Raw genomic sequence first — 26,239 nt, 5'->3', positions numbered from 1 at the left:
ACACAATACGTACGTTTTAGTAAAGATAACATCTTGGCTTTATGATGGTATGCACACACACATAATATAGAAGAGAAATATCAATAAGAGAATAATATACTGTACCAGGTAAAAGAAAAATCAAGGTTTAACACTTACCTAAGGTTAGGTTATGTTAGGAAAAATCAAGGTTTAACACTTACTTAAGGTTAGGTTATGTTAGGAAAAATCAAGGTTAGGTTTAACACTAACGTTAGTAGAAGAGGTGGGTCGGCGTATGGGAATGGCGGCTGGTTCCGAGGCAGAGGGCAGACTACTGGCCCACAGGCGAGTCACCATCACTGTCATCCACATTTGTCAGGGCCTCCCTGACAAATCCTTCAAAGTCACCATCACTGTCTCTTTCTCTGTCACTATCACTGGATTGGGCTGGCTGTGGTGGGTTGCGGGCAAAGAGCTTGGTAATGCTTTGTTGACGGCTAGTGTTGATGTTGTTGTGATACACCTTGATGTATGGCTCCATAGTCTGCAACAGCTGGGTAGTGAAGACTTCATACCAGCTATCGTTAGGGTCGTTGGAAAGGAGGAGCTTCAGTTTCTCTGCACACTCGATGGCACCCCTTACATTACCATGCGTTAAATTGTGTTCTTCTCGGGATGACGCACCACCTGCCTCTTCACTGACGTGATCGTCTTCTAACATCTCGTCGGCAGTCACCTCAGGATCCCTGATCACCTTCAGGATGTCTTCGTTGGTGGTCTCAGAGAAGCCTGCAGCTGGAACACTCTGTGCAGCTTCTCTGGCCAGGTCCACTGCTACTGCAACAGTCTGAACCTCACCAGTCACAGGTTGACTCTGCCTCCCACCTGGGATACCTTGCAACACATGTCTCCGTGCGTGATGAACCGTTGCTACAGATAGGTGATCCCATGCCTCCACCAAGAAATCCACAGCTTTCTTGACGTTAAATTTCCTCCAAAAGTGTTTGACGAGAACTTCTTGCTCTGCCAACTGTTGTTCCTCATCTTCGTTGCTCTTGCTATCGGTGTCACCCAGGTTACGCAACTCATCCTTGGTGTTGGTACAGTCGTTCAGGAGCTTAAACTTCTTTGCAGAGAATGCAGCCTTGACGTTGCATATCAACTCCTGGTCCATGGGCTGGATTAATGACGTAGTGTTGGGAGGAAGGAAGACCACTTTTACGTTGGGGTGACGATCCAACAGTAGGGTTGAGTGTCCTGGTGCGTTGTCAAGGAGCAACAAAATCTTGAATGGAACATTCTGTTGATCACAGAATTTCTTCACCTCGGGAACGAAACAGTCATCAAACCAGGAGAGGGACAGAGCAGAGAACATCTACGCCATATGTGCGGTCAGCCAGTGGACATTTAGCGTGGTCATGTCCATGTTCTTGTAGGCGTGTGGCTTGCGGGCTGTGTGGATCACCGATAACTTGAGTTTACAGGAACCGGAGGCATTGGTGGTAAAGAGGACGGTGATGCGCTCCTTCTGTAACTTCTGGCCCCGACACTTGCTGGCAGACTGGACACCGAAGGTCTTGGAAGGTAGCTTTTTCCAAAACAGACCGGATTCGTCCATGTTGAACACCTGGTCGTTGGTGTACTGTCCTTCCTCCATAATCTCACGTAAGTACGGAGGAAAATCCCTAACCGCAACACTTTCAGCACTCGCTTCTTCACCACCAATGTTAATGTTGGTGATCTTGTTCCTCTTCTTAAACCTGTGCAGCCACCCAGAGAAAGCATTGAAGGGTTTGGGCTCTGCAATTCCCATCTTAGGTGACACTGCTGCGTACAGTTCACGTGCGTACTCCTGAACTGACCGCGTGTCGACCGCCATGTTCTGTCTTGCCTGACGAATTAAGTAGCTCATAAGTAAATTCTCCGCCTTGAGAAGCACCTTGTTCTGGCAATACTTGATCATTGAAGCACCTGAAGACTTTGTGATGTTCATGTGTTCTTTTATCTTGGCTGCATCCTTCTTTATCGTCTGGATCGTAGATTCGTACACCCCATGCTGGCGCGCCAAATCAACTTGTCTTGTTCCTTTCTCCAACTCTTGCATAATCTTGTACACATCGTAGCTTTGGGCACGTCGTATTTTCTTTGGCTTAGGGCGGCTGGGTCCAGGTAATGCAAGGTTTTTCTGTGGTGGTGGTGGTCTGGTGGCAGCCATTCATATGGAACAATAGATACCGGTATACATGGTGTGGCCGGGAGGGGTGAAACTGACACGGCTAGGTCAAGCGGCTTCATCCCTTCCGCTGCAGGGCACGTCATATTACATTACACTGGCCGTTGCCAGTGACCTTGTTGATCACTGCACTGTTATCAACAAGGCTATTGCACTTGGGCTGCCCACCAACCTGGTCTCATGGCTCACTGATTTCTTGAGTGGACGTCGCCAAGCAGTGACGTATCAGGGCTTGGTCTCTACATTCCAACACCTCACCTGCGGTGTTCCCCAGGGGACCAAGATGGGACCACTGTGCTTACTCATCCTGATTAAAGACGCTCTATCGGACACTCCTCACAAGTGGAAGTACGTGGATGACTGCACTGTGGGGGTTTTAGTGGACAACACCGCACCAGACTACTTATCGCTCCAAGGCACCCTGGACAGGCTACAGGCATGGACTACGGAGAACAAGGTCACCATCAACCACACCAAAACCGTAGTCATGCACATCAATACCGCCACCACCCCAGTGCAAGCCCCAGCAGTCACAGTGGGTGCCCATCCTCTCCAGCTGGTGCAGTCTGCCAAACTCCTGGGTGTAACTATAGACAACAAACTTGACTGGAAGGCCCATGTAAGTAACACAGTCAAGGCAGCCTCGTACCGTCTCTACATGCTACGAAGACTTAGGCCACTTGGGACACCCACGCCAGAGCTGAGGACCATCTACAACACCTTTATTCTCCCCAAACTAACGTATGCGTCACCAGCCTGGTCGTCTTCTCTCAACTCCACCCAACAACGTCAGCTAGAGAAGGTACAGAAAAAGGCATGCAGAATCATGCTCGATGCACAATACTCCGGCTACATCAACGCTCTCTCCACCCTGGAAATGCCATCCCTCAGTGACCTCCACCACCAAGCACTGGATAGGTTTGGCAGTGGACTACTGCACCACCCTCGTCATCGCCACCTCCTGCCACCTGCAGCACCCCACCCAACTCGCGCAGTCCGCCACTACAACAAAATTCAGCCCATAAGAACACGCACCGATAAATATAAGAACAGCACCATCCCATCTATTGTTAAAATAATACACAACTCCTGATTTATGTACTGCACAGCCCTGTAAATGTATTCAATGCATATTATATCATTATGTCTAAATTAAATGTAAGTGTATATTTTCATCCACCGGCTGCAACTCTATTAATAAACCGTTTATTATTATTATTATTATTATTAAACCAATCACAGCTAGCGGCGGAGGGAGGTAAGGATGCTTGGCCCAATCACAGTCCGATACGTCATATGACGTCAGCAATAACTCAACAGAGGCATCCACTGCGCAACCTACTCGCGCAGCGTGCTCAACATGGCGGGATGGCGGGAGATGGCTGGAGGTTTGAATCCAAAAATGGCGGCACAGCAGGACCGCCAGCAGCTCTCCGCGTATATGAGTAGATGCATCGCGTAAAGTGGGAATTCCGGTTCTGGCGGGGTACCGCGTAAATGTGGAAACTCGTAAACGAGAACCACGTAAAGCGGGGTATTACTGTAGTCCAGAATGCGATGCCTAGCTTATATCTAGGTATGTTTATGCCTAGCAATAATTCGCCAGGCCATCATACTGGCAATTAAAACATCTAATAATAACTTAAAACATAATATTAGGAGGACACGTCACTACCTGGCATTTCATAGCAATTCTCAAAACCCACTCCCGCATCTTCCACCACACACACTGCCACCGTCATCTCTTGCCCGAGAGCGAGCAGTAAACAAATGTCAACTCTTGAGGGGTGGAGATGGGTGGGTTATCGGCGCCGCATTCTGGACTATAGTGGTCCCTCGGTTAACAAGCCCAATTTGTTCCAGAAGGTTGCTCGTTAACCGAAAAATTCGTTAACCGAAACCATTGTTTCAATGGGTTTTTGGGTAATTGGTTCCAGCTTACCGAAAATTGCATAAAGTCAACAAAAAAGGAAATAAAGTACACTTACTTTGAGGTGTTATGTAGAAGGCGCCTGGATGATGATGCTGATGTGAATTTGAAGTGGGAGGTGGAGGAGGAGAAGGGAGAAAAGAAGGAAGTGGAGGTGGAGGTGGAGGAGAAGCATTTTACTGCTTCTTGGAAGGTGAGTCACCTTCCATGAAAATGTCAGGAACCTCTGGACTGACAGATTTTCCAGCAGGAACATCCTCTCTCCTTCTTGAAGTGGAAGGCTGAGTTTAGCATCTTTTTCCCACTGCCTTTTACTGAAGAAACTGTCAATATTTGTTTGTGGGGCATCTCTCCTCCTCATCATTAACTGATGTTTGAAGAAGGAGACCATTGTATCCTCAACATTATACAAAGCAAGTTCTGCTTTTTCCATATTAGGGTGCCTTGAAGCCAGTTTCCTGAACTTCTCCCAGTAGTGAACAACATCTTTCAAATCTGAAGTAGACATATGGTCATCACTTTCCTTTACCTCCTCACCACTGTCAGCCTCTAATATCTCGTCCAGTTGCTGCAAGTCTTCAGGAGTAAGTTCCTGCTCATGAGACATCACAAGCTCTTCTACATCATCTTCCTCCACTTCAAGGCCCAGTGACTGACCAATGGACACAATCTCCTTGTCCAACTCTACTTCTTCCTCAAATCCCTCAAAATCATGCACTACTGATGGCCACAGTGCTTTCCATGCAGAATTGAGGGATCTAGTGGAGACTTCTTGCCATGAGGACACAATCAATTTTACAGCCTCCATGATGTTAAATTGTCTTCCAGAACTGTGCCAGTGTTAGTTCAGGATCAGTGGAAGTTGCCTGATGACACCTGAACATTTTCTTCATGTACAGCTTCTTAAATTTGCTGATCACATTCTGGTCCATTGGCTGTATGATTGATGTAGTGTTGGGAGGCAAAACAACACTTTGACAAAGTCAAAGTGTTGGCAAGTTGAGGGTCATGACCAGGGGCATTATCCATAAGGAGAAGAGCCTTTAAAGGAAGTTTATTGGTGGTTAGGAAGCTCTTCACAGAAGGGCAAAACACCTCAACTGCCCATTCATTAAAGAGCTGTCTTGTCACCCATGCCTTACGGTTGGACTTCCAATAAACTCCAAGCCGTCCTCTTACCACATTTTGTTGCTTGAACACCCTGGGGTTTTCTGAGTGGTAGACAAGCATGGGCTTCAGTCTGAAATCCCCTGAAGCATTGGCACCAAGCAATAGAGTGAGACGGTTTTTCGTGGGTTTATGCCCAGGCAAAGAGGCTTCATCTCTGGTGATGAATGTCCTTTTGGGCATTTTTTCCAGAACAGCCCCGTTTCGTCCACATTGAACACTTGCTGTGGAAGATAATTTTCTTCATCCACCAGTTCTTTAAAGTCCACTAAAAATTTTGCTGCTCCTTCCTTATCAGCACTGGCAGCCTCACTATGCCTAATAACACTAAAAATGTCACTTCTTTTCTTAAATTTTTTGAATCAGCCCTTGCTGGCTCTAAACTCTTCAAACTCTGTGCCTGAAGAACCAGGTTGATCTGCCTTTAAATGTTCGTAAATCTCCCTGGCTCTTTCACAAATAAATTTGGTCGAAACTGAATCACCTTTCATTTGTTTTTCCCTAATCCAAATGAGAAGTAACCTCTGTTTCTGATATTATGGATCTACCTTTAAACACTCTGGTAGATTTGTCTCTCACTTTCATTTCCTTGAATTTGTCTTTCTGTGAAAGAATTGTCGACACAGTTGATGTCGACATGCCATATTCTTTGCTAAACACATTTGTTCTGATGCCTTCTTCATGTTTCCTAATAATTTTCTGTTTCACCTGGATTGAAATCGCTTATCTTGATTTCTTGGGACCCATGTTGGATTCAAAAACAATATCAACACTAAAATTTTGAGTTTAATTGCTGTAAATAAAGAATATTTTCTTTAAATCAACACTGCACTGCATTATATATCATCAATATGTAAAATAAATTTCAAAATGACCAATAATTTCATTGTAAAAATGGAAAAAATAGTTTATGTTGGAGAGTCTGAAGCAAGATGTTACCTCCACTGAAAAGACACAGAGACTGACGCCTGTATGGTGTGTTGAGTGGCTGTTTGGCGTGCTAAAAACTAGTTTCCCTGTACTTCACTTATGTTAAATAATTGTTAAAATGACTAAAATTTTTAATATAAGACTTTTAAAATTATTGAATAGTACAAACTTCTTGATATTTACTAAAATAGTAAGGAATTTAAGCTCTAGAACCGATTGCTGCATTGGCGGACTAATACAACAGCTAGTGAGCAAGCGAAAACATGTTGAGGGGCGCTCTAAGGAATTTGTTAATCGAGGGATTGCTCGTTAACCGAAGTAAAGAATCTTATGGAAGGTAATTCGTTAACTGAAATTTCATTAACCGAGGCGCTCGTTAACCGAGGGATCACTGTATATCACAAAAACTGTTTTTTAGAAAAAAAAAATTATTTTTCTTCAATCCAGAATGCGACGCCTCTCTTTGAATACCCGAGCAGGAAGTGGAGAGGGAGGTGTTGTTGCATACAAGGCTCCACTAGCTTAGGTCCAGAATATGATTATAAACCGTTTGGAATATTTTCAAATATTAGGAACATTTACTGGAAGGTAAAATTTTAATTTACATATCTCAATGAGGATACTCACTTTATTCTGATGAGGAAGAAGGTCCTGGTTCTGGAGATTGACTAGGTGGGGAAGGGGACCTCAGTACCACCACATGTGAAGCATCTTTCAGAGATAGATGAAGATAGTTGTTTTTAAAAATTTTTGAAGATCTCCAAAAGCCCACTTCTTTGATCTGACTGAGGCTCATATGCCGCAGACAGGCACAAACCCTGCATATTTCCTGGTGTCATGTGCCAAAAATTTCTTGCCAGGGTTTGCTTGATTCACTAACTGAGATAAATATTTTGTCATTTGACTAGGAGACAATTTCTTACCATCCTGTGATGAGAATACATAGGGGCCTCAATTAGGGATCTGGTTAACCATTTCTGAAGATTTTTAACTGGGCACAATATATGAGGAACCCTTGTCTCATCCATTAGTCATTTTATTCTAATAGGTTGAGCTTGAAAATCCTCTCTCTCATTTTTTCTTAGGATCTCCGTAAGAAAAAGGGTGACATCTTCCTCAGAAAATACCAATAATGATGTATTATTGGAAATTGAAATCAGTTCACTGATTCTCATACCTGTTGCTATTGCTAGAAGGAAGGCTGCCTTCTGGAGCAATCTGTCCTGGTTCAAATTTATATTGTAATTAGGCCCCATAAGAAATTTAGTAACTTTTTCTAGAGATCAAGGTGGGATTCTCTTAGGCCGAGGGGGGTCTCTAAATTAAAAAGGACGATCTGAGCATTTGATAAATCCTTGGGTTCAAAGTAATATTAAAACCCCATGCCAAAGGGTCAACCAATGCCGATTTATAAGATGCAATTGTCGATCCTTGAAGGTCTTTAACTCTGAACAGAAATTCTAAAAATTCTAACGCCACTGTTCCGACAATGTGTCTGGAGTCGTTAACTTGATAAATTGTTGAAAAAGTTTCCAACTTTCTCATATTGCATAGAAGTTTGGGGTCTATGACCTGCTATTACTTGATTAACTATATTGGAATTACCCAACAATCTATTTATACTTCTTTTGAGAAACTCCAAGCGTGAAGTGCCAAGAATATCTCGAACTGAGAATGCAGTACCTGGTCTAGACATCTCCGTCTGAGATTGCTAACACAGAGCCACATGCGGCTTTTGCTGCATTCACCTATAGAGTCAAGCATCGTTGGAACTACCTGATCGTACTATCCCTGATATCGGACCCCTCCTCCACCCTCTGGAAGAAGCTATCTGTCAATTTCATTCCCAAATTAGTGAAACACCCCCTCTTAACCCCAGCAGAAAGATCACTTCTTGGACTTCCATCAAGACTTGGAGGTATGGGACTAACCAATCCAGAGTAGATTGCTGCCACCGAACATCAAAATTCAGTTAAGCTCACGGCAGCCCTGACGGACCACATAATAGCCCAGAACGCAACAAGGGAGGTGGATACCAGTGAGGTAAACAAGATTCGTAGGTTCATTACGACAGAACGACAGCACTGCCAAAATGATAAGCTGCAGCAACTGTTGCTGCAGGTACCAGAAAACTTGAAAAAAAGGTAGCTACAGCTCGGGAGGTGGGCGCTTCGAACTGGTTAACTACGTTACCGATAAGGGCAAATGGTTTAAGTCTCAATAAACAAGAATTTACAGATGCCACTGCTCTAAAGTATGGTTGGCCAGTAGAAGGTTTGCCCTCCCAATGCGTGTGTGGCTCTACCTCTGACGTGGATCATGCCATGGTGTGCAAGAAAGGTGGCTTCATCTGCATGAGGCATGACGAAGTAAGGGATCTCACAGCAAATATGTTGAAGGAAATATGCCGTGATGTTATGGTAGAATCGACCCTTCTTCCATTGGACAGTGAGATTTTCCATCATAGGACTTCAAACACATCCAACGAAGCCCGTGTGGATGTCAGTGCTCGAGGATTCTGGACGCAGGGACATCAAGCCTTCTTCGACATCAGGATTTTTTATCCCATGGCCGCATGTTACCGTAACTTAGCTCTCGGTGTGGCACACTGGAGGAGCAAGAACGACAAGATAAGGGCATATGGGGAGAGAATTCAGAACGTTGAACAAGGCAGCTTCACTCCCCTAGTGTTCACAACCTCTGGGGGGATGGGACCAAGTGCAAGATGTTTCTAGGCCAGACTCGCGGAGGTGATCTCCGAACAGAAGCAGCAGCCCAGAAGCTATGTTACAGCCTGGATGAGATGTCGACTGTCTTTCTCTCTCCTTCGGCCGGCTTTGCTCTGCCTCGGGAACGAGGGCTTCTGCCCCAAAGCCTACAACAGCTGCAGATATTGACTATGAGGCTACAGTCACTGAATGCCGCATAGACATGCGGCTCAACTAATTCAACACAGATAGGATAGCTACTTATGTGTTAGGATATTTAATATTTAGGTAATAAAATAACGGCGAAGGTGTGGCTATTGGGGGAGGCTGGAGGCCACGTAAAAAAAAAAATAATAAAATAAAATAAATTGTAGTGGATGTGGGCACCAGTCCAACAGATCCAGGCACCAAGGTTGTAGGATCCAATATGGTGCAATTAAGTGGACCTTGCCTTGGAAGGATCTGAGTTTGTGAACCACTTTGGGCAACATTTTCACAGGTGGGAACAGATTGAATTCCAACAGTTCCAGTATATAAGTACAGTGGGGTATGCTATAACAAACGGATCCTACTACTAATATTCCTATAACGAACGGTTTTACCTATAAGATTGAGAATGCTATGACGAACGAAACTCCTACAACGAACATTATTTAAAATTTTTTTTTTTTTTAATAATTTATTGTCTTTTATTACAAGTATTAATGATATTCTTTATTTCAGGGGTTTAGATGCATATTTATGCACTTTTTTACAATTTTTACAATTTTATATTATATTTTTCAGTGTTAAGTGGTTGTATTTGGGGGCCTGGAACGGATTAATCCTATAACAAACGAATGCTATAACGAACAAGGTTCTAGAACCAATTAGATTCGTTATAGCATACCCCACTGTAGAGCATTTCCTAAAAGATTCGATCATTCCAGAGATGCATAAAGTGGCATCTTGTGATTTTATTGTGAGGCAAAGAGATCTCTCTTTGGAGTTCCAAACTTCCTCACTAGACTCTTGAACTCTGCTACCTTTAAGCCCCGTCCACACGATCGAGCAGTGCCCGTCGATCGTGTACACATGGTGGTGGTTGGCGGCAGTCATAGTCTGGCGCTAGTAGGTGGTTGGCAGTGGCTGGTGCGGTACGATCACCATGGTGTGTCGCAGGAATAATCGCCGGACAGTTAAAGTGAAGAGCATAGCGTTGTGTACTATAATACTTGCTGCTATGTGCAAAAAGAAGAACCAAATGCAGAAAAGGGAATGGTGCAAAGAGTGGTTAGATCGAAGAAAAGTATTGTGAAGTAATGCCACAATTTTACGTGAACTGCAAGATGGACAAGATGGACATGAGCAAGACTTCACCAATTACATGAGAATGGACCCAACACCTTTGACAACTTCTAGGGAAAATGGAACCATATAAAAAAATAAAAAACAGGATACCAATATGAGGGAGAGTGTATCTGCAGAGACTCGTCTAGAGTCAATGCTCATATATCTTTCAACTGGGTGCACCTACACGTCACTTCAGTATAGAACTAGGATATCAAAACGCACCAGAACACTCGCCACTAGTTATGGATCATCACCCCAACGTAAAAGTGGTCTTCCTTCCTCCTAACACTTATGTCATTAATCCAGCCCATGGACCAGGAGTTGATATGCAATGTGAAAGCTGTATACTCTGCAAAGAAGTTTAAGCTCCTGAACGACTGTACGAACACCAAGGATAAGTTGCGTAAGCTGGGTGACACTGATAGCAAGAGCAAAATCGATGAGGACGAGGAACAACAGGTGGTGAATCAAGAAGTTCTCATCAAACAGTTTTGGAAAAAATTTAACGTCAAACAAGCTGTGGACTTCTTGGTGGAGGCATGGGATCAGCTGTCTGTCGCTACGATTCGTCACGCATGGAGGCATGTGTTGCATGGTATCCCAGGTGGGAGGCGGAGTCAACCTGTGACTGGTGAGGTTCAGTCTGTTACAGTGGCATTGGACCTTGCAAGAGAAGCTGCGCACAGTATTACAGCTGAAGGCTTCTCCGAGACCACCAACGAAGACATCCTGGAGGTGATCAGAGATTCTGAAATGACTGCCGACGAGATGTTGGAAGATGATCACGTCAGTCAAGAAGCAGGTGGTGCGTCAACCCCAGAAGAACACAAGTTAACGCAGTGAAACTGAAGCTCTTCCTCTCCAACGACCATGACGATGACCGCTATGAAGTCTTCCATACCCTGCTGGTGCAGGCTATGGAGCCGTACATCAAGGTGTATCGAGACAACATCAACACTAGCCGTCAAAAAGACATTACCGAGTTCTCCCGCAACCCTCCACAGCCAGCCCGAGCCAGTGATAGTGACAGTAACTGAGGGATTTGTCAGGGAGGCCCTGACAACTCTGGTGGATAGTGATGGTGATCCACCTGAGGGCCAGTAGTCTGCCCACTTTTTGGAACCAGCCTCCATCCTCGTATGCCGACCCATCTCTTCTACTAACGTAAGTGTTAAACCTAACCTTTATTTTTCCTCATCTAAATTTTATTTTTCTTAACCTAACCTAACCTTACGTAAGTGTTAAACCTTGATTTTTCCTAACCTAACCTTACGTAAATGTTAAACCTTGATTTTTCTTATACCTAACCTTTGTTAAGTGTTAAACTTTGACTTTTTCTAACCTAACATATCCTGACGTAAGTGTTAAACCTTGATTGTTCTTTTACCTGGTACAATATATTATTCTATTATTGATATTTCTCTTTTATATTATGTGTGTGTGTGCATACCATCATAAAGTTAAGATAATATTTTTACTACAATGTAGTTTTGTGTCGTCAAAAAGTGGAGTTTGGGGGTCGGGCCAGTCTCTATTGGAATTAATCCCATATGTTCTGTTGTTCACTTTATGTGGTTTTCACTTTCCGCGGTACCCTGTGGGTTCAATTGAATGCGTAAATCGGGTTACTACTGTACTGTATTAATCTACACCACGAAGATGCCGGAAATCCAGCTTTTTAAAGTGAGACAGATTGTAAGAGCATGGAAACACAGAAGAAGGCAGAGCATTCCACAGTTTGGCTGTGTGAGGAAAGAAGGAGGTACTATAACGGGTTATTCTCGGGTGACCGATATCCACAGAGAAATGGTGGGCACCGCGGGAAAGACTTGTGTTACGAACCCACGGCCTTGCCGGCGGTACACAGGATGCCAAATCCACTGAACATTGCCCGTTAAAGTACCTGTAAAAGAGAGAGAGTGAGGCAACATTGCGGCGAAGAGAAAGGGGAGATAGATTGTCGACTAAAGGAGGAGAGTTAATAAGACGAAATACTTTTGAATCCACCCTATTTAATAGTTGGACAGAAGAAGAGCCACCCCAGATATGAGAGCAGTACTCCAAGTTAGGACGAATGAATCCCTTATATACTTGGAGCAACTGCTCAGGAGTGAAGTAGCTGCGCCATCTGTACAGCATTCCCAACTTTCGGGAGGCAGCTTTAGTTATACTAAGGATGCGTGATTTCCAGGACATATTGGAGGAAATGGTGAGGCCTAACATATTTATTTCAGAATTTGGGAGGATGATAGCGTCCTGAAATGTAATTGGTGGGGGATCGTCTACTTTACAAAGTGTAATTGGTAAATATTGAGTTTTGTTACTATTGAACTTAACCAAGTTTGTATCTCCCCATTCAGAGATGCTGCACAGATCTGCGTTGATAGAAGTAATGATATCAGTTCTAGAAACAGATCTAGTTTGAAAGTTAGGAGGAAGGGGAAAATGTGAGGAAGAGTGAAGAGTAGAATCATCGGCGTAAGAATGTATAGAATTAGTTGAAGTGTGAAATAAATCATTGATAAAAAGAAGAAAGAGAGTTGGTGAAAGAACAGAACCCTGTGGGACGCCACTATAGGTAGAGAAAGAGCGAGAAATCGATCCCTCGACAACAACTGCCATGGATCGATTCTCAAGGAAGCTAGAGATGAGAGAACAAAGTGGGGGAGAGAAACCAAAAGAGGGAAGTTTAGATAGCAAAGACTTGTGCCATACCCTGTCAAATGCTTTGGAGATGTCGAGGGCCACGACAAAAGTTTCCCCATAATCCCTAAGAGAGGATGACCAAAGATGGGTGCAATAGGAGAGCAGATCACCAGCAGATCTCGCCTGGCGAAAGCCATACTGGTGATCCGACAAAAGAGAAAGGCGTTCAAGGTGGCGGAGAAAATGAGAGTTCAAGATAGCTTCGAAAATCTTAGAGAGGGATGAAGTTAGGGCAATGGGGCGATAGTTAGAGGGATTAGAATGGTCACCCTTCTTTGGGATGGGCTGAACCAAGGCATGCTTCCAAGAAGAAGGAAAAGTTTTGGTTTTGAGGCAAAGGCAAAAGAGGCGAGCAGGCACAGGGGCCAGGGCTTCAGCACACTCCCTCAGAACACGAGGGGGTATTCCGTCCGGTCCATGCGCCTTACTCACATCCAGCCTGGATAACACACTGGCAACCCTGCGAGTGGAGATTATAGGAAAGTGCATAGGTTCAGTAGGAGGGGTCGGAGGGTTAGAGTTGGAATCGTCTAAGGTGGAATTAGAGGAGAATAAGGTGCCAAAGAGATTGGCTTTATCAGGGGGAGAGTTGGCTATAGAGTTATCAGGTTGGAAAAGAGGAGGAAAAGAAGGAGTGCAGAAGTTATTACAGATGTTTTTGGTTCAGGACCAGAAGGATTTACTAGAAGAAGAGTTAGTCAGGTCAGCTGTCACCTTTTTATAAAATTCCGCTTGGCCCTACGAAGAATAGCCTTACAACGATTTCAAGATGTAATGAAAGAAGGGTGGGTAATAGGAGGAGGAGATAGTTTCATTGCTCGATATGCCCTATCTCTCACCCTGCAAGCAAGAGAGCCGGAGTGATCAAACCATGATTGTATTGTGAAAGTTTTGGTAGAAGATGGGATAAATGCACTCATACTGCCCTGTATAACCCCAGCAATGCTGTCAGCACATACTGAGGCATCCCGAGTGGAAAAGCAACATTCATCCCAAGGAAAGTCGGTGAAGAATTCTCGCAAGGATTGCCAGCTTGCCCTCCGATAGTGCCATAGTTGACGTTTAGAGGGGGGTGGGGGAGGTGGTCGTGCCCAGTTTGATTTAATAGAAATAAGGTTCTGATGAGAAGACCCTAAGGGGGCAAAAATTGAGTATGAATAGTGTGAGGGGTTAGAGGTAATACAAAGATCAAGAATGTTAGGAAGTTGATCGTGTTGATCAGGAACGCGTGTGGGGTGTTTGATTATTTGTTCCAAATCATTAAGTAAGGAAAAAGAGAGTGCCTCAGCTCCACCTGGGTCATCCCTTGCAGAGCCAAGCCACTCTCTGTGATGTACATTGAAATCCCCTAGGTAGAGGATCTCGGTGTTGGGGTGTGTGGATAGCAACGACTCATGACAAGAAGTGAGATAGTCAAAGAGTTTGAAATAGGTGGTAGAGTTGGGAGAACAGTAGGAAACAAAGAAAAATAGTCACAGTAGGTAAAGATATTTTGAGCCAGATGACATCATAAAGGGGAGATTCAAGATCCGTGAGTCGGGCTATAGGTGTACAGTGGGGTATGCTATAACGAATCTAATTGGTTCTAGAACCTTGTTCGTTATAGCATTCGTTCGTTATAGGATTAATCCATTCCAGGCCCCCAAATACAACCACTTAACACTGAAAAATATAATATAAAATTGTAAAAATTGTAAAAATTGTAAAAAAGTGCATAAATATGCATCTAAACCCCTGAAATAAAGAATATCATTAATATTTGTAATAAAAAAACAATAAATTAGAAAAAAAAAAAAAAATTAAATAATGTTCGTTGTAGGAGTTTCGTTCGTTATAGCATTCTCAATTTTATAGGTAAAACCGTTAGTTATACGAATATTCGCAGTAGGATCCGTCCGTTATAGCATACCCCACTGTACGTGTATTGCAGTAGGCGCATACACCTCCCTTAGAACAGAAGTAGGCATAAAGGTTGTAGTTAGAGACTTGAAAAGGTTTGGGTGAAGCTGTTTTGGTCAGTTGAAGTTCGGAGAGTAGTAAGAGATCGGGGGAAGAGGTTAATAGATGGTGCTCCACAGAAGAAAAATTGGATCTCAGTCCGCAAATGTTGGAAAAATGAAGTGTGAAAAAAGCCGATCCTCCAGCAACTGTGGTGGCGTCAGTTGAGGCCCCAGTAGCTTGATGATGATCAGGTCGGCCCTGGGGTCCACAACCTTCCCGACCAGTGGGACCCATCCGAGAAGGCCCCACCTCAGTATTAATATCAACTGACATAGGAGAATAAAATAGAATGAATAAAACAGATCAAGAATGAGTATGGTTTTAGTTGTGGTGTTGTCAATAGTAAGAGAGACAGTTGAGACCCTGCAATTGTGTGTAAATGAGGCAGAAAGGTAGATCAGCAACCTGGGACTTGGTCACAATTTTCGTGATGCCATATAGCAGCAGGGTCTACCATTAGACAACACATTATGCTTCCAATATCTTCCCAGGCGTTAGTACCTCCCTGTTTGGTAGCTGCCTACTACCTACTACCTAAAAATTTGAAACAAAAGAAAACTACGATACCGTATTTTCATTAAAATATTACATCACAAGTATATTTTACCTTAACTGTGACTGAATGAATATACGTATTCTCAGAAATAAATATGGAAATATAATATTTTTGCTGGAATGACGTACATATTACAGTAGAAAGTGGGATAAAATCATGACGAAAACAATGACTCACTTTCTTTTGTTATTCAAAAGATTTTACCGTAATCGCTTTTCGAATGGTTTTCAGTTAAAAAACTGTTGTACTCGTACTGTATTACAATAATATTCTATCCTATCCTTAGCCTTATAATCCCACAACTGAAAACCATTCGAAAAGCAATTACGGTAACATCTTTTGAACGAAAGAAAGAGAAAGTCATTGCTTTCGTCACAATTTTATCCCACTTTCCACTGTAATACGTACAGTACTCCCTCTTTATCGACGGATTTTTTATCGACGGTTTCGATTATCGACGGATTATTTAGACGGACTGGTCAGGCTTTTAATAAGCCTCAATCATCACACTTGTATATACTGTACACTGTATTGTTTACTGTAAGGGCCGATGTTCACTTCAATAAATGAAATCGTAAGTTTGCTAGTATTTTTGTCCACTTATTATATTATTATTTATACACTATTATTTAAGGTTATGTGTAAAGGAAACGCATTAATGCTTAAAGGTACATTTATTCAACATATGCTAATAATAGTTAGAAAAATTACGTAACCATCACGGTATCGACGGTTTCTTTAGCGACGGCCGTCTACAGAACGTAACCCCCGTCGATAAAGAGGGAGTACTGTACATCATTTCAGCAAAAATATTACATTTCCATGTCCTCAGAATTAAATGGTAGTTTTGTTGAAACGTAATGTACAGTATTTAATATTAAAATGCAAAAATAGCTATAAAACAATTAATACACCCGTAATGTACTGGCTGGCATCTCCACTCGTCCCTGCTCCCGCGTCCAAGGTCACCACTTCCCCCAACTCGCTCCCTCCGCTCCCTCCTCTGCCTCCTCCACCTCCTCACCGTCACTACTGCCGACAACAAACACAAATGTTTTGTGAATAACTGCACCTCCACTTCCTATGTACAGTACTGAACTGTACTGTGCTGTGCATTTTTACAAACAATAAACATGGCAAGAAAAGGTATTAAAAAAAAGAGATAAAAATTTCACTGTACTGTACAGTACCTATCTTCGACGACAGGACGGGGGTCATCGGGCTCATCGTCACTCAATTCCATAACGTGTGGTGAAGTGGGGGCGATGGTGGATTCAGCTGCTTCCTCACTGCTGCCAGTGATTGATAGTGTTAAATCTCTCCTTTGGTGATCAAAGAACATGGTGATGGGGAGTTGTCGTCTCTTTCTTTTCATTTCTTCCATGATGTTTTTGTAAGGAGCAAAAACGTCATCCATCCCTCGCATGAATTTCAGGGCAGCAACATGGAGGGGTCCATACTATAGGCCAGGTTTTTCAGTGCCTCAATATTCCTGGTCATCTCCCCCAACTTCTCCAACGTTATTTCTTGGTGCTCTTCCTCTTCCTCATCCTCTTTCCCTTCCTCTTCCTTGCCTGAGTCTACTAACTCCTGTAGATCCTCCTCGGTCAGCTCAGTGTTGTGCTCTTCAATTAGCTCCCTAATCTCGTCCTCTGCCATGTCCTGGAAGCCTTCAGCAGCCACTTTCCTTGACAGTGCCAGGGTCTTTCTGAATATTTTCATTAAAATCCATCAAAACAGGGAGGTACTACCGCCTGGGAAGATATTGGAAGCATAATGTGTTGTCTAATAGTAGACCCTGCTGCTATATGGCATCACGAAAATTGTGACCAAGTCCCAGGTTGCTGATCTATCTTTCTGCCTCATTTACACACAATTGCAGGGTCTCAACTGTCTCTCTTACTATTGACAACACCACAACTAAAACCTTACTCATTCTTGATCTGTTTTATTCATTTTATTTTATTCTCCTATGTCAGTTGATATTAATACTGAAGCGGGGCCTTCTCGGATGGGTCCTACTGGTCGGGAAGGTTGTGGACCCCAGGGCCGACCTGATCATCATCAAGCTACTGGGGCCTCAACTGACGCCACTACGGTTGCTGGAGGATCGGCTTTTTTCACACTTCATTTTTCCAACATTCGCGGACTGAGATCCAATTTTTCTTCTGTGGAGCACCATCTATTAACCTCTTCCCCCGATCTCTTACTACTCTCCAAACTTCAACTGACCAAAACAGCTTCACCCAAACCTTTTCAAGTCTCTAACTACAACCTTTATGCCTACTTCCATTCTAAGGGAGGTGTATGCGCCTACTGCAATACACGTACACCAATAGCCCGACTCACGGATCTTGAATCTCCCCTTTATGATGTCATCTGGCTCAAAATATCTCTACCTACTGTGACTATCTTTCTCTGTTTCCTATACTGTTCTCCCAACTCTACCAACTATTTCGAACTCTTTGACTATCTCACTTCTTGTCATGAGTCGTTGCTATCCACACACCCCAACACCGAGATCCTCTACCTAGGGGATTTCAATGTACATCACAGAGAGTGGCTTGGCTCTGCAAGGGATGACCCAGGTGGAGCTGAGGCACTCTCTTTTTCCTTACTTAATGATTTGGAACAAATAATCAAACACCCTACACGCGTTCCTGATCGACACGATCAACTTGCTAACATTCTTGATCTTTGTTTTACCTCTAACCCCTCACACTATTCATACTCAATTTTTGCCCCCTTAGGGTCTTCTGATCACAACCTTATTTCTATTAAATCAAACTGGGCACGACCACCTCCCCCACCCCCCTCTAAACGTCAACTATGGCACTATCGGAGGGCAAGCTGGCAATCCTTGCGAGAATTCTTCACCGACTTTCCTTGGGATGAATGTTGCTTTTCCACTCGGGATGCCTCAGTATGTGCTGACAGCATTGCTGGGGTTATACAGGGCGGTATGAGTGCATTTATCCCATCTTCTACCAAAACTTTCACATTACAATTATGGTTTGATCGCTCCTGCTCTCTTGCTTGCAGGGTGAGAGATAGGGCATATCGAGCTATGAAACTATCTCCTCCTATTACCCACACCTCTTTCATTACTTCTAGGAATCGTTGTAAGGCTATTCTTCATAGGGCAAAGCGGAATTTTGTTAAAAGAAAGACTGCTGTCCTGACTAATTCTTCCTCTAGTAAATCCTTCTGGTCCTTAGCTAAAAACATCTGTAACAACTTCTGCACGCCTTCTTTTCCTCCCTTCTTCCGTCCCAATAACTCTATAGCCAACTCTCCCCCTGAGAAAGCCAACCTCTTTGGCACCTTATTCTCCTCTAATTCCACCTTAGACGATTCCCACTCTACCCCTCCTACCCCTGCATCTCCTACTGAACCTATGCACTTTCCTATAATCTCCACTCGCAGGGTTGCCAGTGTGTTATCCAGGTTGGATGTGAGTAAGGCGCATGGACCGGACGGAACACCCCCTCGTGTTCTGAGGGAGTGTGCTGAAGCCCTGGCCCCTGTGCTTGCTCGCCTCTTTCGCCTTTGCCTCAAAACCAAACCTTTTCCTTCTTCTTGGAAGCATGCCCTGGTTCAGCCCATCCCGAAGAAGGGTGACCATTCTAATCCCTCTAACTATCGCCCCATTGCCCTAACTTCATCCCTCTCTAAGATTTTCGAAACTATCTTGAACTCCCATTTTCTCCGTCACCTTGAACGCCTTTCTCTTTTGTTGGATCACCAGTATGGCTTTCGCCAGGCGAGATCTACTGGTGATCTACTCTCCTATTGCACACATCTTTGGTCATCCTCTCTTAGGGATTATGGGGAAACTTTTGTCGTGGCCCTCGACATCTCCAAAGCATTTGACAGGGTATGGCACAAGTCTTTGCTATCTAAACTTCCCTCTTTTGGTTTCTCTCCCCAACTTTGTTCTCTCATCTCTAGTTTCCTTGAGAATCGATCCATGGCAGTTGTTGTCGAGGGATCGATTTCTCGCTCTTTCTCTACCTATAGTGGCGTCCCACAGGGTTCTGTTATTTCACCAACTCTCTTTCTTCTTTTTATCAATGATTTACTTCACACTACAACTAATTCTATCCATTCTTACGCCGATGATTCTACACTTCACTCTTCCTCACATTTTCCCCTTCCTCCTAACTCTCAAACTAGATCTGTTTCTAGAACTGATATCATTACTTCTATCAATGCAGATCTGTGCATCATCTCTGATTGGGGAGATACAAACTTGGTTAAGTTCAATAGTAACAAAACTCAATATTTACCAATTACACTTTGTAAAGTAGACGATCTCCCACCAATTACATTTCAGGACGCTATCATCCTCCCAAATTCTGAAATAAATATGTTAGGCCTCACCATTTCCTCCAATATGTCCTGGAAATCACGCATCCTTAGTATAACTAAAGCTGCCTCCCGAAAGTTGGGAATGCTGTACAGATGCCGCAGCTACTTCACTCCTGAGCAGTTGCTCCAAGTATATTCGTCTTAACTTGGAGTACTGCTCTCATATCTGGGGTGGCTCTTCTTCTGTCCAACTATTAGATAGGGTGGACCAAAGGCATTTTGTCTTATTAACTTTCCTCCTTTAGTCGATAATCTCTCTCCCGTTTCTCTTCGCCGCAATGTTGCTTCACTCTCTCTCTTTTACAGGTACTTTAACGGGCAATGTTCAGTGGATTTGGCATCCTGTGTACCGCCGGCAAGGCCGTTGGTTCGTAACACACGTCTTGCGCGCGGTGCCCACCATTTCTCTGTGGATGTCGGTCAAACGAGAATAACCCGTTATAGTACCTCCTTCTTTCCTCACACAGCCAAACTGTGGAATGCTCTGCCTTCTGTGTTTCCATGCTCTTACAATCTGTCTCACTTTAAAAAGCTGGTTCTTCGGCATCTTCGTGGTGTAGATTAATACAGTATAACCTTTTTTCCTATATTTTCAATTTCTTTCCGTTCTTTTTTTTTTTGCCCCCCAGGCTCCGTTGTGGGTCGTTTGACCTGTGCCCGGTGGCTAATTCTCGCTAAAAAAAAAACAAGCTCCTCCCAGTTGCAGCACATGTATATTTTACCTAAACTGTGCCTGAATGAATATATTCTCAGAAATAAATAGTAGTTTTGCTGAAACGTGATGTATTTCAATGTAAAATAGGATAAAATACATGACGAAAACAAAAGACTTTACCTAACCTTCCAATGTTCAAGAGATGTTACTCGTTTTTTTAATAGTTTTCGGTTAAAATACTGTTATATTACAATGATATTATATTCATACTGTGCTTGATATACTACATTCACGGAAATGTAATATTTTTGCTGAAATGACGTACGTATTAGTGGAAAGTGGGATAAAATCGTGACGAAAACAATGACTTTCGCTTTCTTTCGTTCAAAAGATGTTACCGTAATCGCTTTTCGAATGGTTTTCAGTTAAAAAAACTGTTGCATCACAAGTGAATTAGGATAGAATATTATTGTAATACAACAGTTTTTTAACTGAAAACCATTCGAAAAGCAATTACGGTAACATCTTTTGAATGAAAGAAAGCGAGTCATTGCTTTCGTCACTTTCCACTGTAATACGTACGTCATTTCAGCAAAATATTACATTTCCATATTCTCAGAAATAAATAGTAGTTTTGCTGAAACGTAATGCATTTCAATGTAAATTAGGATAAACTACATGAAAACAAAAGACTTTACCTAACCTTCCGATGTTCAAGAGATGTTACTCGTTTTTTTAGTAGTTTTCGGTTAAAATACTCTTATATTAGTGATATTCTATTCATACTGTGCTTGATATAATACATTCACGGAAATGTAATATTTTTGCAACTACAATGCTGATGTCAACACAAGCGTGGTTACAGCGAGACTGACTGAGTGAGGGAGAGCTATGCGTGTGTGTGTGAGGTTGCGGGAGCGGGCGGTGTCCCGTGTTCGGTGCCGCTTGCGAGTTGAATGGCGCTCGATTTGAATGTACTTCAATTACTTCAATGTAAAGAATATTCCTCCGGCGGGGCAATCCGCGTATTTGCAAATCCATGTATTATAAACCCGCGTATGTTAAGGGCCGACTGTACATACAGTCATGCGCCGGTTAATGTCCTAGACACGTTCTTGGAAACGTGACATTAACCGAAATGGATGTTGTCCGATCATCACATAAACTTTGTATTTATACTTACGTGTATGTGGAATACTATATACGTATAACACTCACTACTGTAATGTGATACAGGTGATTAATTTTTATCTCTTGTGCAAAATACATGACGTTTATATTAAAATTATTCACTGTTTTACAAGGATTCCAGCAACGCCGGGCAGATGGGGGAGAGAGAGGGGAGCGAGCGAGGGGGCGTGGGGGGAGGGGAGGTAGTACGTTTGACAGTTGGCACGGCTTTAAGGTCTCGCTTGTGATGATGATGATGTACAAATTGAAAAAAAATTTAGTGAGAAACAATATACAGTATATATGTTGAGTTGTCAATAGTAAGAGAAACAATTGAGATCCTGAAATTGTGTGTAAATGAGGCAAAAAGTCAGATCAGCAACCTGGGACTTGGTCACAATTTTCGTGATGCCATATAGCAGCAGGGTCTACCATAGACAACACATTATGCTTCCAATATCTTCCCAGGCGGTAGTACCTCCCTGTTTTGATGGATTTTAATGAAAATATTCAGAAAGACCCTGGCACTGTCAAGGAAAGTGGCTGCTGAAGGCTTCCAGGACATGGCAGATGACGAGATTAGGGAGCTAATTGAAGAGCACGACACTGAGCTGACCGAGGAGGATCTACAGGAGTTAGTAGACTCAGGCAAGGAAGAGGAAGAGGAAGCGAAAGGGAAAGAGGATGAGGAAGAGCACCAAGAAATAACGTTGGAGAAGTTGGGGGAGATGACCAGGAATATTGAGGCACTGAAAAACCTGGCCTATAGTATGGACCCCTCCATGGTGCGTGCCCTGAAATTCATGCGAGGGATGGATGACGTTTTCGCTCCATACAAAAACATCATGGAAGAAATGAATGAAAGAGACTACAACTCCCCATCACCATGTTCTTTGATCACCGAAGGAGAGATTTAACATCATCAATCACTGGTGACAGAAAGGAAGCAGCTGAATCCACCGTCGCCCCCACTTCACCACCTGTTATGGAATTGAGTGACGATGAGCCTGATGACCCCCGTCCTGTCGCCGAGGATAGGAACTGTACAGTAAAGTGAAATTTTTATCTCTTTTTTTTTTTAATACCGTTTCTTGCCATGTTTATTGTTTGTAAAAATGCACAGCACAGTACAGTTCAGTACTGTACATAGGAAGTGGAGGTGCAGTTATTCACAAAACATTTGTGTTTGTTGTCGGCAGTAGTGACGGTGAGGAGGTGGAGGAGGCAGAGGAGGGAGCGGAGGGAGCGAGTTGGGAGAAGTGGTGACCTTGGACGCGGGAGCAGGGCCGAGTGGAGATGCCAGCCAGTACATTACGAGTGTATTAATTGTTTTATAGCTATTTTTGCATTTTAATATTAAATGCTGTACATTACGTTTCAACAAAACTACCATTTAATTCTGAGAACATGGAAATGTAATATTTTTGCTGAAATGATGTACGTATTACAGTGGAAAGTGGGATAAAATTGTGACGAAAGCAATGACTTTCTCTTTCTTTCGTTCAAAAGATGTTACCGTAATTGTTTTTCGAATGGTTTTCAGTTGTGGGATTATAAGGCTAATGATAGGATAGAATATTATTGTAATACAGTATGAGTACAACAGTTTTTTAACTGAAAACCATTCGAAAAGCGATTACGGTAACATCTTTTGAATAACGAAAGAAAGCGAAGGTCATTGTTTTCGTCATGATTTTATCTCACTTTCCACTGTAATATGTTCGTCATTCCAGCAAAAATATTACATTTCCATATTTATTTCTGAGAATACGTATATTCATTCAGTCACAGTTAAGGTAAAATATACTTGTGATGTAATATTTTAATGAAAATACGGTATCGTAGTTTTCTTTTGTTTCAAATTTAATTAACAAAGATTGATGTTTCAAATGTAATGAACAAAAATTTATGTCCAGTATCTATAAATAAACTTTAATAAATGAATACTTTATGTTTTACATCGCCCTGTGCTACCATACCATGGATTTGGCTACTTTGGGCTTGCTATGATGACGCAAGAGATCTGCCCTGGCAACTGTACCGACACTCACAGCTGGTGGTGTGTTGGTGCATCGTTTCCATTGTTTACTGGTAGTTACTGGTAAATATTTTTCAACCTAACGAAACTATTACCCTTTTAGAGGTCGACCCCCAATTTTTTGCCAAATATTTTGGTCCTAAAAACTCGAACTACACACAGGTATATACGGTAAATAAGGACATTGGGGCCAGGGTTTTTCGGAGGTGGGAGGGCAGCACATATCGCGGATTTTAACATCCACGGCTATCTCCGTTCGTAACCCCTCATTATTAAGGGCCGACTGTGTGTGTGTGTGTGTGTGTGTGTGTGTATATATATATATATATATATATATATATATATATATATATATATATATATATATATATATATATATATATATATATATATATATATATATATATATATATATATATATATATATATATATATATATATATATATATATATTGGTTAGGTTCCTGAGGTCTGTTCGTAAGTCCAGCATTACTCTTGTCAATACTGAATACTGTATACATCATTGTAAAAAAAAAGGTTCATTGTGAAAAAAAGGTTGTAAAGACAGCTATTCCCCAATAATACTCGACAGTATTTCTTTCCAGCCTTAAATGGTATTTTAATGTATGAATAGTATGTATAGTAAAAATAAATGAACACTCGCACCATGTTTAGCCTTTACGTTTTCAAAGAGACTTATGGCCTTCCGCTGAAATAAGTTACGGCTTATAGGCATGCGGTGCTGATGCTGGTCTTCCAGTCAAACACTCAAAAGTTTTTCCATCTCTGCGATCACTGAGCCTCTTTTCTTACTAACGATCGTGAAATGCACAGAACCTTTCACATGTTACATAATGCACTTTTTGTCCTTCAAAATTGTCCCAACAGTCGAACGTTTCATCCCAAGAGCATTTGCTACGCTTATCATTTTCTCACCCCTTTTACAGTGCTTTAAAATGTTCACCTTAGTTTTCAACGAAATAGTGCGACGCTTCTTTCTACCACCATCACCACTGGCATCACTCTTACTCTTCTGAAACATGTTGGGGTCAATAATATTTGTCAAACCCACAAATAACACCGTAAGGCAGCAGAGGAATACAACAACAACAGTGGCGCTGGGGATACAGGGTGACGCTGAACAGGCAACGCCATCTATTGCGCGATGGTTGAACTTACGACCCGGCGCGGTTTTTAAACAGGCAATTGGACATATGGACAGATTTGTTTGTATCTTTGAAAGTTCGTAACTTTCATTGAATGCTGTTAATATGTTAATATCCAACAGTGACAGACACACATGGTGACCATGGATACCCTGTTGATGTGCCTAGCATGGAGCCAATATTTGTAGCTGTGGGACCATCATTCAAGCAAGGATTTGAGGCTCTGGAGTTCAGCAACATAGATGTGTACCTCCTGTTGTGTCATATGTTGTATCTCCCTCCTGGACCTCATAATGGGACTTTTGACCACATCAACTCTATTTTAATGGAGCCAGTGTCATCAATGCTCATTCTTCCTGTGACAATTAGTTTAGGTAAGGCTTAATAAATTCTACATATTTAAACTTACTAACCAACTAACAATCTCTCTTGTGTGTGTGTAGCATTTTTACTGAAAATGATAAGTAGTTTACAATCATCCTTGTTAAAAATATTCAGGTTGTAGAATTTTACCCATACAGAATTTGTAAATTATAACTACAGTACTGAATTAGGGATAAAACAAAGATATTTGACCCTATGGAAATCATATAGCTATGATAGGATTTGTCTTAATACACATTTGATTCTGGATTTGCTGGAGCATTGCATCCCAGTATCACCCTGTCTGATGACTTGGCTTGTTTTGAGTACAGTATGCTCAATAGGTTTTCAAACTTATTTTATTCCAAATTGTGCAGTGTCATCGACATCCACCCTACATTGGGTGCCTTGGGATATCAAGGACTGACGTGCTGCCGGAAGCCTGCTTTGGCCTGTCTCCACATTGGCCACATACGGCAGACTCATGGTTTTTTAATGGAGAGGGCACCCCCTCCCCATTGTGATACCTGCTTGGTCCCTTTGACTGTTCGACATCTCCTGATGGAGTGCCCCAGTCTCAGAGATCTTCGTTGTAAGCACCTATCCCGGTGCCGGGGGAGAGACAGGTCTTGCCGTCTCTCTTTGTTGCCTTGGGGGTGGGGTGGGGGGTTAGCATGGGAGGGGACATTCTCTCCTTGTTGGAGGAAGCCAGACTTCTACACAAGCTTTGAGTTTTGTCTATTAATGTTAAAATGGTTTTTACAAAAATTCTTCGTTATTTATCACTTATGTTTTTTATCTTGCACTATTTGATTTTAGTCATTTAAGCCTTTATTTTAATTCAGCGACATAGAACCTAAGCTATTGCGTCGCCAGGGATATAATTACCACAGTCAATCAATCAATCAATCAATCCTTGATCAAGATGTCTGGAAACAATTCATTAAGTGCA

General features: G+C 42.5%; 1 protein-coding gene across 9 annotated transcripts in view; it reads left to right on the top strand.

Moving 5' to 3' along the window:
• The window catches only part of LOC121868777 (bis(5'-adenosyl)-triphosphatase ENPP4-like), an 88,705-nt gene that overhangs the window by 47,305 nt on the left and 15,161 nt on the right, over positions 1 to 26,239 (top strand). For 8 of the 9 annotated variants that reach the window (XR_006089447.1, XM_042369676.1, XM_042369672.1 and 5 more), the window contains one exon: positions 25,047 to 25,298. The exons of the other annotated variant lie outside the window; for it this stretch is intronic. Coding sequence is in view for 7 of the 8 variants with exons in the window: in XM_042369676.1 (XP_042225610.1) it covers positions 25,047 to 25,298 (252 nt within the window). In the remaining variant the exon portion in view is untranslated. The remainder of the gene's footprint in view (positions 1 to 25,046; positions 25,299 to 26,239) is intronic. 9 annotated transcript variants of the gene reach the window in all.

This window comes from Homarus americanus, unplaced genomic scaffold (assembly GCF_018991925.1).
Source record: "Homarus americanus isolate GMGI-L3 unplaced genomic scaffold, GMGI_Hamer_2.0 scaffold30535, whole genome shotgun sequence".
NCBI lineage: Eukaryota > Metazoa > Arthropoda > Malacostraca > Decapoda > Nephropidae > Homarus > Homarus americanus.
Note: the sequence above shows the minus strand (reverse complement) of the source record. Positions and strands in the feature narration are given on the sequence as shown.